At 34.9% G+C, this 14,234-nt stretch overlaps 1 protein-coding gene across 1 annotated transcript in view; it reads right to left on the reverse strand.

Moving 5' to 3' along the window:
* Window positions 1–14,234, reverse strand: part of LOC107745810 (copine-5-like) — a gene marked incomplete at its 3' end in the record, with an annotated part of 36,790 nt that overhangs the window by 9,655 nt on the left and 12,901 nt on the right. The window contains exons 2-8 of the mRNA XM_016559818.1: window positions 9,439–9,479; window positions 7,142–7,188; window positions 2,941–3,044; window positions 1,798–1,837; window positions 1,582–1,602; window positions 788–802; window positions 554–630 (exon numbers count right to left, since the gene is read on the reverse strand). Of these exons, the coding sequence (XP_016415304.1) occupies window positions 554–630; window positions 788–802; window positions 1,582–1,602; window positions 1,798–1,837; window positions 2,941–3,044; window positions 7,142–7,188; window positions 9,439–9,479 (345 nt within the window). The remainder of the gene's footprint in view (window positions 1–553; window positions 631–787; window positions 803–1,581; window positions 1,603–1,797; window positions 1,838–2,940; window positions 3,045–7,141; window positions 7,189–9,438; window positions 9,480–14,234) is intronic.

A 14,234-nucleotide genomic window follows, 5' to 3' on the forward strand; every position in this document is an offset into this window, starting at 1 on the left:
ATATATATATATATATATATACTGTATATATATATATATATATATATATATATTTCTTTTTTTCTTCACAAATTCCGACTGTCTCTCAGTCTCTCAGGCATCTTTTCCACCACAGCCAACAAATAAAAAAAATAAAAGATAAAATTGTAGTTTACTTAAATTTCTTAAGAGCTTGTTTGAGGTGAAATATGAGAAAATAATGGAAAAAAACACAGTAAAAATCACTTTTGAATCAATCTGTGATTGTAAAATTATAACTGTATAATTTAATTGGGTATATTTAGGGAAACCTGAAAGCTAACCATGAAATTAGCCTTAGCAAGAAAAAAAGAATCAGCCACTTTATCCCACAAATATTTCAAATGTCCAACACAGAATGTTATAAAACGCAACACGTAATTTAAGATGAGGTAGAAATGATGCAAGTGTTTTCACTGTATGACACTGTTGGGGATCAATTAAATAAAAAAAACATCAATATGTACCAATATGCTGCATAAAATTTAATTAACCACTTTTACAGGGTAGATAGAACAGTTCATTAGCTTCTTACCCCAAAGGCTTTTCCAGATGACTGCCTGGTGAACCCACTATCTCACCCAGAGTGCAGAAGGTCTGTCCCAGGAAGTCCTACAGAAGGGTGGCCCAGACAAAAAGAAGGCCCAGAGGAGTGGGATAGGCACACAGGAAGTAAAGAAGAGAGAGCAGAATGAGTCAGGGTGGTTCTGGGTATAAATGAGTTGTACAGGTAAAGAGAAAAGTCTAGGAGTGCAAGGCAGAGACGTACGTTGAATTCGGAGGGCTTCCAGTAGGGAGGTAAGGCCGCAAATATAACAATAACAACAGAGCATATCATGTAACCGAAAAGACAAAAAAAAAATACAAACGAATTGAAGAAGTCAGGCCAAAGAGGATAGAAGAGAAAAAACAAGAGTTAGAGAATGAGAAAGCATCTTGGAGAAGAGAGAAAGGGAAAAACACCCACGATGATCACTGATTACAACAGAAAGCGAGAAAACCAAATATAAATCTGAATTTCATTGAAAAATGAAAATGAAGACAGACAGACAGACACACACAAAACATTTGGGTGGTTCTATACAAAATCACAATTTTATAATTTGCCCCTACTGAGAGTTGTTTATTTTCACACTGTCTGCATAGTTTTTGTACCTGTTTTATTGTACATATTTATGCAAATCAAGTAATTATGCAATTATTTTATAATACTTATATAGCTTTTATGTACTATAAGAAGATGAAGAATTTATGTACATAATTATTTTATAATAAATTATATTTTTCATTAATCATGCCAAGAAAATAGTTTTGCATAGAATTTGCATAGAAAAAAATATGACTTTGCTAAAGAGAATGACAACTTTCTTACACTGAAAAAAGTGGTGCAGGTGTTTAGTGAAAATATCTCTCAATATCCTGTCACTATATATTTTTAGCTTGCCTTTTATCAGTTTAACAGGTAACAAATGGTCTGTATTTCCCATTTTAAGCGCACTGTAGAATACATTCAGAACCTGTTTTCTTGTACTATTATAAGTCATAGAGAGATTTTAATCTCACCTCTTCTTCAGTTTTGCACAGCTTTGATAATGATACAAAATATGACATCAGTTTCAATCATTTTAGATTGCATAAAACCAACCGCAGAATGAAGATCATGCATATCAAAATGTGAGTGTAATCGCCAATGAACACAAAGAACTTTCATATACACCCAAGCAAACACACATGCACATACATACAAAAAGCATATACAAAGTGCTTCCATATACTCACGTGTTTGGCTAGATCAGGACTTTTGGAGTCAATGTCATATCTGAAATCCAAAGAACAGCTTCAGTCGGTATTGTTTGATGATGGCATATCCAATTTTCTCTTGGGTGACAATAACAGCTCCATTTTATGTGTTATGAAGAGGAATGTTCCCTTTCAGTCAGTCACTCTCGACGTCACGTCGGATGACCGACGAATCCTCACATTATTTGATCTGGGATTCCTATGAACTAAGTCATCCATAAAGCTAATATTTTGATTTCTTGTAGAGAACATTTCTTAAAGTCAGCATGAAATTAAAATGTCCCATATTCACATCTATTTTCTAAGTGCATGTCATAGATATTGAGAACAATTCATCTGTCAATGTTTCTTTTCTTTTCTGTAAAAATTACCCCGTAATATTTAATGAAAATGTCATAAATGTCATAATAATAATATGTTACTCTCGGATGTACGTCACAATAAAAGAAAAAAAGTTCATTGTGACTTTAACAATCAAAACATCTGGTTGCCATGATAATTCTGTCCAAACAATAGAAGATACTGTAATTTTTGAAATTTCATTTCGCTACTAGTAAAAAAAATTACAGATCATCAATATCAGATCATCCTTAGTCTGTATTTAAATTCTTGATGCTGTTAAAATTTGAGTGGAAGTGCTGTTCTGGGGCACAGCTGATTGGCTCTGTGAATATTTGCATTGGTATAAGCAGGAATTGGCATAAACGTGGAAGGTTTCTCACTGACAGCACTCTGAACTCTCCAATTAAGTCCAGCCTGCAGTGCAGCAGGCCTTTTTCAACTCAGCAGAGCCCATTTAAGAAGGTGAATAAGAATGAGATGGAGTCGGGCGCGGGAAGGGAAGAGCATGTTGTAAATCATCTGGGATCCCGCGTCACACATTTGGGTTTGAACAGCTGCGTGAAGATTGGGGATAAAACTCATCTGAAATATTTATCACCCTTTCACTGATCCAGCCCCTTAAACATGACAGTCAAGAGAGATGCAGCATCAATAATTACCAAGGAGGACGCACTGGGAGAGAGGGGGACAAACGGAGCGAGAGCAGAAAGACCGGAGTGGGACAGCTCATCGGAGAGCGAGGCAGATTCCTGTGTGTCAGCATCAAAGGGAATAACTCACATGTCAAAGCGCAGATTCTGCTTCTCCTCGAAGAAATAGTCCAGGATGTACTTTCTCACAAAGTCCGGGTTCAGAGTGTTGTCGATGACTTCAGTTCTCCCAAACTACACAAAAAGAGAAAACAACTACATGGGGATGAAAAAGTTGACACCGTGCAGCCACAGACAAATCTACATCTCTGTTCAGTCCATTAACTGCCCTGTTCCTGTGACTCTGCAGCCTTAGAAAAAACTAGGATAGCAAGAGGTGATATTTTGAGAAGTGACGTATCTCTTCCACTAATGAACAACAGGAACCCCTGCCCAGAATCAGTAACGTGTACGTATTTGTGGCATATAATTTGTGTGTGTGTGTGTGTGTGTGTGTGTGAGTGTTTGAATGCAAATGAAGTAATAAATATTCAGGCATATTCATGTCACTTTAATGGCAGTCTATTCATCCACCAGAACACATGCAATACTGTAAACAACTGTGATTTCTATGTTACAGTAATGTACAAATAACAGTTTGGCTCCAGCTTTCTGTGCTATATCTAAATGACTGTATAACCATAAACATTGACATTGTGTAACACATTCCTTGTGTAACATCCTCTAGAAATGCAAAAAGCCTTCGATCCACTAATGATAAAAGCTCCTCTTCGTCTTCTACTGTCTCTGTAAGGATGTCTGCCTTGTTGGTTTTATGTAAGAAACGTAAATCAGAGTTTGGAATTAGAGATGGTGGGTGAACGTTTTAAGATCTTCAGCCAGTGGACAGGAAAAGGAAGATGGAAAAGGAAACAAGAAGGATAGAAGGAAGGAAAGAAGGAAATTAAATTAAGTAAAAGAAGAAAGGAAAGGAAAGGAAAGGAAAATGCTAATATACGATACAATACGATAGGCTACTATACGATAGGCTACTATAGGAGAGGAGAGGAGAGGAGAGGAGAGGAGACTGTCATCTTTCACTGTATTCTTGAAGGATGCTCTGCCGTCGGTTCCCTCAGCTAATTGTGTTTCCCATGAATAATTAAACAAGATGAGGCAGATGAGAAATGCATAAATAAATGAATCACCAGAAGGATGTTACAACACCCTGGCCGTGCAGAAATGAAGGAGACGGCTTATGAGCGATAAAGGAATGATAAGGTGATTTAAACATACTGTAAAGACCATCCCACAGTGCTCTTGTTAATGATAAAGAGACAATGTATCACCACAGACTGACTCGCAAACATTCAGTCAGTGTAACATATGGTTACAGCCTGAGGCATGTCTGTCTGATGTTCTCAGCTGTAGTGTAGAGACGCATAAACTTTCATATTAAAAGACAATTTCCGAATCACGTAGCCTACAACCACAAATAACACTCTTAAATCTGTAAAAATTAGGATGAATTTATATTTTAGCACCATAAACATTGATAATTGCAAAGGCTAAGAGTGACTGAACATTCTCAAGCAAAGTTCTGTGACAGAAGAGCACAGTCATTAGGATTCATAACATAATGCTTTTAAGTACTGCTAATACGACCTCACAGTCTGACTTTATATCTGCTATAAATCATTATGTTGACCTGCTGCTGTATATAAAGCCTTTTATGGTTTGTCATATATGGTGCATTATTCTGTAAGTATTGCACTGGTTTCCAACCCTTTTGTCAAAACTGCCTTTGGACAGAAATCCCATCGGAGAGAGGAGATGCAAAGAAAAACATTTAACTTAAATCACCAAGCTGCTTTTGAAAAAGCTTTACCTCCCGTGAAGTGTTAAAGAGGCAGTCAAGGCACAGTGAAAAAACCTGTTGTTCAGACTACAGCTGTGCAAAACAAACCCTATGGGAGCATTAACACAAGGTCACATTCAGAAAAGAAGAGAAGGATAAAACACACCATAGCAATAGCAGTGATGAGACCAGAATGTGAAATCCCAGCAGGTGCATAAATAAAGTTTAACAGAATTATGATGCACAGAACAGGAAAAAATGATCTTATGCAAAATAGGATAAACAAATCAATGACTTTGATTGAAAAATGACTTGAATTGACTGCGATTAAAAACGGTTCAAGATCTAAGTGAAAATAATTATTATGTGCTTTGACTCTCAATAGTCAATAATACTACAAGGGGGAAAAAACTTACTTTCTCAAGTCACTGATATTTGAGATTTCTAGAAGTTTTTCATGAATAACTTTAGATTTTATGTTAAGGCCCATTCACACCAAGTATAACTATAGCACCCACACTAGATAATCATGGAAGACAACCATGACTATAACATTTTAATATTCATTTTAATTCTGTTAGAATAGGGAAGTCTATGGCACAGCAATAACAATACTGCCACAAAAAAACTGGAGCAATATTGTTGAAATCACTTTCAAAAAGTTTTTTCCAGCTGATGCCCAATAAAAACATTGACAGTGAATCAGAATCCATCCAACTTGGCCTTTAGATTTGAAATATTTACAATTGCAAATCATGTTAAACTATCTTAAAGGTATTGTATATAATTTTTTTTATTGGAATGACACTCAAAAAATATTCCTATTAGTTGGATTTTTTGTTTAGCCAAAAGACATTAATGCATTTTCCATCTGTCCATTAATCTGTGCAATCATAGGCAGCTCATATTTGGGAAGCAGGAAAGAGCATGGAGGTTGAAGCATATCATTCATGTTCATGTTTAACACCATATTCAACTTCATACAATTCTGTCATCATTTACTCATCCTCATGTTGTTCCAAACCTAAATGACTTTCTTTCTTCTTTTTAGCATAAAATAAGATATTTTGAAGAATGTTGGTAACCAAACAATTTTTGGGTACTACTGACTTCCACTGTAAAACATTGAGACATTTCTCAAAATATCCTCTTTCATGTTCCACAGAAGAAAGCAAGTCATACAGGTTTTTGGAACAACATGACGGGTAAATTATGTAAATAAAGATTTGATTTTATTGTTTTTTATTTTTTATTTATTTTATATATAAATATAAATTATATATATATATTTTTTTTTTTTTGCTGAACTATCCATCTAAAGAACTATACCTGACCTACCAAAAAAATAAATACAGTTTAGATCAAAGCATTAAGCTACTCTAGACTGTTACAGCAACTTTACTGTACATTTAAGAGAACACTCTTATCCATAGTGAGATCACTTTAATGCATAAAATTCAGTGGTTAGTTGCTTATTAATGTGTAAACAATTAAATATAGAAAAAAATATAATAAAAAACTTAAAAGAATGTAAGATACAGTAGCCAAACCATGGACACAATCACTCAAAGTAAGGCGCTTATGCTGTGTTAGTAACAAAGAGATACACACATACTCCCAAATCTCCTGCTGAGACAGAAAAATGCACAAAGGAAATACCATCTTTATCAATCCCTTACAGCTTGACTGCCTCTTTTCCACAGCGGTTGGTATTATACCCAAACAAGAGGCATCTTACATGGGCACAGGCATAGAGAAAGAGTCTACATAACTAATTGGAGTGAGCAACCTGCTCAGTGTTATGTAAGCTGTCGTCTTTTATCTTTGGAGAAAGGTGTTTCATCAAAACCATCTGTGAAGAAGGAAGATCGACACCAGTATGGTTTTATTTTGGGTCAAAAAGTTGTTACAGCTCCTCATGCGCACATCCTGACATTTTATCCGTTTTGATGCATTCATGTTGGCCTTGAGAACACCTGCTAGAAAACCTGTCACCCGCTAATAAGGGATTCAATTAAAAGGGTCTGAAACACAAACCAAGACTTGCAAAAGAGAACCGCAATGCGATTTTTCATAATGAAGGTCTTTTTTGCTAGCCCAGTGATGGATATGATAGCCCGAGGATGTCCAATTATCAGCTGATTGCAATGACCTGGCAAATCCAAGGGCTGCGTCCTTTAAGTGTGAAAAATCACATTCAGTGAGCTGGGAAGCATTACAAATGCACTGGCCTGTAACTTTAGAGCCAGATCGACTTTAATGCTAATCGCTAACGGAAAGTGTACAATCATCTCAACAGTCAATCATTCTGGGCCATGGGGACTGATTCATGAATATTCAACAGGAGAATCAATGAGCAGTGATGGGCACCAGAGGGCTGCGGAGAGAGTGAAGGGGGCGGAGAGACAGAGAGGATATGCAGAGCTGATTAGGGCAAATGAGGGAGTCTCTGTCAGAGCTGATTGTAGGTTTGTTCCCGAACGTGGACACTTACCTCACGCCACTGCTTAGACTCCACTCCCTGAGTGTACAGAACACACACTAGGAAGATGAGAGAGAGAGAAATCAGCCTCTATTTCATTTTTAAGAAAAAGCTTTTATGTTGCATCTCTGAAGAAAGGCTGAACAATGAGAAGCTAAGTAGTAATGAAGCTAAGTAGAAATAAAATGGAGAATTAATGGAGTTTCCTGTTTACATTTTTCTCCTGTGAAATAGACTTTATAATTTCCTATAATTTGTGTCTAGAATTTTGGAAGAAATCACAATATTTCTCATTAAATTCTTCCAAAGCCAAATTATTTGGCTTTTACAATATTTTTTAATTATTTTATACAATTCAGGGCTGCAACAAATGATTATTTTGATAATTAATAATCTAATGATTATTAGAATGATTAATCGACTAATCGTTGATTATTTCACTGATTAATCAGTAGACTTTGATTGATTCAGTTTTAGGCTTTGATTCATTCAAATATTGAGTTAACTAATAATAAAACAAGGCGATCACTTCAGCTTTTGAAAATGTCAAACAATTACATTACTATTATACAATTATTTTTTACCAAATAAATAAATATATTTGGCGCACAAAATGGAATGACAGACAGAAAGACATTCTCATTCACCATTTAATTAACTGTGTAAAAAACTAACTGACTGACACATCATTTTGTCCAACATCTTTTGTTAGTCTGTAGATATGGAACAAAATAAAGATAAGTGATAACACTATTTATTTTTGGGAGAACTATTTTATTCACAACGTTATCTCTTTAAAAAACTTCTTTTTAATACCTTGCATTCACCATTAAAAAGATTACACATTACCTAGCTTCACAATGGAGAGCTGCTTCATAAGTCAAGTTATACAGTAATTCTAACTGTATAACTTGACTGTAACTTGACTATAACTGACACTTTAGTACTGTAAAGCTGCTTGAATAAAGCATTTTATACATCATTATGATAAGATGCTTTCTTAACTGCTGTTTTCTCTCCGCTGTAATTTTTGTTGTGTTTATTTTGTTATTGTGAGGGAAGTGCAGCACATATTTACATATTCATCAAAAGGCCACTCTCAGCAGTGCGGGCAGCATCAGGATGTTCGCTAACAGTAAAGCACTGCTTGCGTATATCAAACTTCTTTTTATTTCAGAGCCAAAAGTTCATACTTGCTTTAGGATTCACCATAAATTTAAAGAGTCAGTATCTACCAACTAGGTTTTTATTGGGTCAAGGGAATATAAAAATGTTTGAAAGGAAAATAAGAAGGTTCATTCGAAAGTTATTAGTTTTACACATACAATCCCTAGTTAAAAATAAATATACTAAAATGTATTTTGAAATATATTTATTTTATGCTAAGTATACTACAAATACATTTACATATTTATGTACTTAGTAAAAAATACCCTGTAATTGTACTTTTAGTATACGAAACTGGTATACTTACAGTCTGCTAAATTGGAACAACTAATTTTGCATTTAATGCACTTTAATTGTGCGGAAATAGTGCTGAAGTCAAACTAAAGGTATACTGAAGTATATTTGATTGTGCTAAAGGGGAACTATTGCAAGTATACTTCGGGTACAATTTAAATATCTTGCATTTAAAGACCGATATTATTCGATGATCATATAATCTTTATTAATAGCGGTATTAAAACACATTTTAGGCTTAATAAGAAACATTAAGAAATAATATTAAGCAGCTCTCCAAATTAAGTTTAATTATAATTTTTATATCAGTAAGTCTCAAGCGATTTGAACTATATTTAGTATGAAACAAATGTATTTTAAATATATTATTTTTTTTACTAGGGATTGTGGAGCATGAGGGTTAAATGAAGATTAACAGAATTCTAAGAATTTAATTTTCCTTGATGAAAGAGCAATGTCTAAGCAATAAATGTTCTTCTTGCAAAGATTAGAATTGCAAAGGTGGCCAGACTATTTGACCCATTGCTCTCTATTTCATAATCTTGTCTTCAGCAAGAGATTTACTGTACACAGGTCTGAATGTCCCCATGACTCATGAAGAATTTGTATTCAGGGGGCCAAGCTCATGCTCTGCATATATTAAGCACTTCTGCATTTCTGTTGATAGTGAGGAAAAGCTGTCACATTGTGATGCAAATTCTATGCATGTGTTTTAGGCAACTTGGAGAAATAGCAGAGTAGACAAAAAAGAGCAGGCAAAGTTTTTGAATGTGTGTAAAAAAGAGATATTAATGAGATTTTAGGTTCAAAAACAAGTGCTTCAGTTATGTAAAAAGAGAAGTACTTACAAGGATCAGACTTGGAGAACGTGTCTCGATCTAACAGGTTTCTGTGGAAACAGGAAGAAAAAGACAGTCAATTAAGGGCTAATAAACTAGGTTACTTCGGTCAAACAGTCCAGGCATAAAATCATACAAAGGCCTCACAAATAAAGCTAATGGAGCTCTCATACATGTTATTTCAGAAACCATCCATTCCCTTCCATTAGCAGCAACCAAAGCATCTCTTGACATAAAATATTTTCTCTGTGTGTTTTTGGACCTTGGTTTTTATAGAAGTCTTGTGGTTGGGCCTTTCTAGCAGAATAATGCAAAAGTACCACTTTAATCCATAATGGCGCTTTTCCACTGCATGGTACGGCACGGTACGGCTCGGTACGGTTCACTTTTTGGGGGTTTTCCACTGGGTTTCCAGGTAGGGGTCCATCATGAACTGAAAATTTAGTCTGATCATCTCCAATGTCTCCTTGATTAATGAACCTGGGTTCAAAAGTGAGTTGAAATGACAGATTCTCAGTGCGCCGCTGTGATTTCATTTAGCTGCCCATTAAAAACTACTGAATTAAACAATCTGCTAAATGACAAGTCATGATTCAAAACATAAAGACACAATCTTTACATTTGTTATAACATAAAAATCATGCCAAAATATGCTCAAACTGTATCTTTCGCAGAGTTTAACAGTTCTGCATCCTATTCAGCTCTTGGAATCTATTTAATTGTCATAAACTGGATTGTTTAATCACAGCAGATTGAATCAGAGAGTGATTCTGGCATGCAGGTTCAATAAACTCTCTTAGAGTCTGAAATCACTATAAACAGATCATTGAACACCTAGAAAATTGAGACAGTCTCATAAAAACAATCAAAAAAAAACTTTGATTTGATTCGACAGGCTTGAAAAATATCTAATTTCTGTCAAAATATCAATGTCAGAGACACTGGCTTTTAATTACATTTTATGTGTGGTTTGTATATTGTATATTTGAAAATGCAGAAACTGTGTTCTCTAACACAGATAAGTGTCAGCTACAAATTGTTAATGCGTGCTGTTGTATCAAACCTCCAGACACAGGCAGAAAAAAACACTGTCACTTCTCCTATTAAACATTCCTGCAATTGAAAACATTTTAAATTAGCCTGTCAATCCTTCGCCAGTGGAATATAGAGCCTTGAGAACCCCAAAACAAAAAAGTTCATATATAGGGATAGAACCTGCTGATGTTAATGTGAAAAGCAAAAATTCAACTGCACTGAAGCAGTGTTTTATAAAAACACCATAAACTCTCACATAAAAAAAAATTTATTTGAAGCCATGTGAATTGTTGTTTTATTTTTTCTGTTCTGTCTATATTTAAAAAAAGACCTGTAATAAAATTACACAGACATTAGAAAGGTAGAAAAGCTGAAAATGTGCGGTGCTAAGAGAGAATCAGCAAGGTTCTATGATTAGTAACCTACTGTTAAAACTGTTGAAATAAAGGCTTCTGAAGAGCCGTTATACTATTCTGCTGAAATGGGCTTAACTGTCTGAACGTACAGAGGCTCTGACAGATCTGTGATGTTCAAACACAGACCGTAAGTTCAAATTAACTCCTTTGGGCTTTGAGGCATGACTACATCTTAAAATGAATCCTAGAACACTGCAGTTTAAATGTGAGAAGTTTGTAAGAAAGGTTTAAATGTACCCTTAAAAGACAGGATATTAAATCATACATTTACACATAAATCATTACTCAATGCTTTGCTTGTCATGATTTCTTTCTGAGGTCTACATATACATGTCAGTAAAGCTACTTTATATATACGCACACACACACATATACATATATATATATATATATATATCCTAAAAATATTGCTGTTCCAAAATATAAAAAATAAAAATATTGTTGTTCCAAAAAAGGAACAACAGAAAGCAAAAGAAATCAAAAGCAAAACAAAAGAAATATGTTTCTAAACTCCGAACAGATGTTTAAATGTAGCTGCATATACTTGTAAACATGGTTTCTGCAGCTTAAAATTAATAAAAGGTCTTTATTCACTGCAGAGGTAGTTTTGAGTTACAGTATGTTTTAATACTACAATTAACTAGTACAGTGTAAAAGATCTCTTGTAAAGGATAATTTGATTCAGTTCCTCGTGATTTGGCCCTCTTCTGTGTTTATCTCTGATCAATAAACATTCATAGTAAACACTTTCCTGAATGCACTGGCTTGCACTGGATCATAGTGTTCTGTGTTGATATTTGTGATGCTATAACACATCTCATTTTGGTGATATTAGCACCACAGGTCAGTTTTTCTCTTTGCTAAGGAAGTGGTCTGACACTATTGGACTTGTGATCCAATCCCCTTCTCACCCACACTCTCCCAGAACCCAGTGGCACTGTAATTGGCACCCTCATGCAGGAGAAGCTATTTCAGCTATGGCAAATAGCTTCAAAATAGAGGGATCAAAATAGATTCTAATCTCCTCAGCCAGCCAATGAATCCTCATTGGTTCAAAGAAGCAGAAAAAAAGTAATTCAAGTTGCTATCTGGTTAAGAGGGGCAAAGAGAAATTTCAGAGCGCATGTCTTCCCTGGAGGTAGAGGAGAGGAAAGGATCATGTCGCTCATCATGTCACCAGGAATGAAAACTCTTGTAGTCTGGCCACCCTGACAGGGGTATTACCACCGTGACAGACTCTCAGGTCAATGGAGAGTGCTTATCATCATGGCTATTTTATGAACTCTGAACAAAGCCAAGAGCAGGACTGAGGTTGAACAACACCAGGCGAAACATTTCCCATGAGTCAAAACAAAAGATGGCCAGCAGGGTGTAATTTAACGTCCTAGGGCTCCATTTAACTGTCACCTAAAGGCACACTGGGCACTGGCAACCAACCAGAACATTATTAGAATGTCTCTCAAAGGTCCTGTGCCACTTCTAAGACCTAGGAATTCCTGTTATGGTGTTTCATTAAATGCAATATGATATACAATCCCTCTGTCTTCTCCTCGAGGAGTAATTACAGAAGAACAGGAGTGTCAGCATTTTTCCAGCTCGTCAACAACAAGCATGAAACAGCGTAATTAAATCCTGGCAAGTACTGTTCATAAACCAGGCATAAATCTCCACAAAAACCTTTAGTGAAGTCAGAAGCCACAGGGCAATGATCTCGTTTTGCATGTCTCTCCCTCAATAGCTTGTAAATGAAACTAATGTGATGGTTAATCACTGTTACACAGCAAATCCTGATCAATGGTGCTCATTTAAGTTGAGTTACCTCTTTATAGGATAGGCATGTTGAGTATTTGATTACAGAGGACAGCACAAATAATAAAACACAGGTTCAGCGGGTCAGATATTAATGAAGTGTCATATTGCACAATAGAATGAAAATCGCTAAAGAAAAAAAGTGATTAAAAAAATCGCTAAAGTGTTGGTAATTGTGTGATTAAGTAATTACAGTGGCAATACATTAAGTTTCAGCCTACACCACTTGTCAGGACTATATGACTACAGTCGTTAACACTGAATAACCAACAGCTCTGAAACAATATTTATGCACTACCATTCAGACATCTGGGGTCAATCATTTTAGTTTTTTTATTTATTTATTTATTTTTTATATAATTTAATACTTTTATTCAGTAAGGATACATTCAATTGATCAAAAGTGACAGTAATAACATTATTAATGTTACAAAAGATTTTTACAGACAGTTCATTTGAAGTTTCTATTAATTAAAGAATACTGAAAAGATGTACCACAGTCTCCACGAAAATATTAAGCAGCACAACTGTTTTCAACACTGATGATAATAAGAAATGTCTCTTTAACACCAAATCAGCATATTAGAATAATTTCTCAATGATCATGTGACACTGAGTACTGGAGTAATGGCTGCTGCAAATTCGGCTGTTTAAACAGAATTTTTAACTGTAATAATACTATTTTAACTATTCTAAATTGTAATAATATTTCACAATATTACTGTTTTTTTACTGTATTTTTGATTAATAAATACAGCTTTGGTGAGCAACCACAAACAACCCCAAACTGTATTGTTTGCACTGTAGTGTAATGTATAAAGTATATAAACTATATTGCGATATGGTCCTACTGTATTGTGCATCCCTAAACACTTGTGATGAACAATTAGTTATATGAGAGTAAATTAATGCGATAATAGAGAAAGTGAGATTTCAAAATGAGATTTAAGACACATTCTAAATGAAAAGATGTCCTTTTTATAATTGCTTAGGCAAAATGCTGAACATTTCTTTGTAAAATTGAAATATGTCAAATAACAAAACTAAATTGAAATTTTAAAACAAGCCCCAAAACAAATAAATAAATAACACAAATAAAAGAAATCTCTTCACATAAACAAACTAAGGTTTTGCCTGTGCTCTTTCCATTCAGTTAGAGGCAACAACTGTATTTTAATCATGATCCAAACAATGATGCTGCATACATGCTGCATGAGCAGTGTTTACTCTAAATTAGATTTTATAATTTCGAAATTTGAAGCAAAAACACAATGGTCTGACTTAAACTGTGAAATCATGCTACATCTGAACGAGACAGAAACAGCAGACGGGCTGAATGAGAACGTTAATTCACTCTTTGACAGCAGGGGGCGCTTATGGAAACGCAGCAATACAGCCAAGATGAAAAAAAAATCATCTAAACTTTTCTAAAGACAGTCAGTTCCCCTCAGAGATACATTCATATAAACTACTCCCAACTGTATCGCAATTAATTTAACATCTCAACCGATTTGAATCGTCACATATTAGTATCGATTTTCAACT

The sequence above is a fragment of the Sinocyclocheilus rhinocerous genome, unplaced genomic scaffold (genome assembly GCF_001515625.1).
Source record: "Sinocyclocheilus rhinocerous isolate Xijiao unplaced genomic scaffold, SAMN03320098_v1.1 scaffold558, whole genome shotgun sequence".
Taxonomy (NCBI): domain Eukaryota; kingdom Metazoa; phylum Chordata; class Actinopteri; order Cypriniformes; family Cyprinidae; genus Sinocyclocheilus; species Sinocyclocheilus rhinocerous.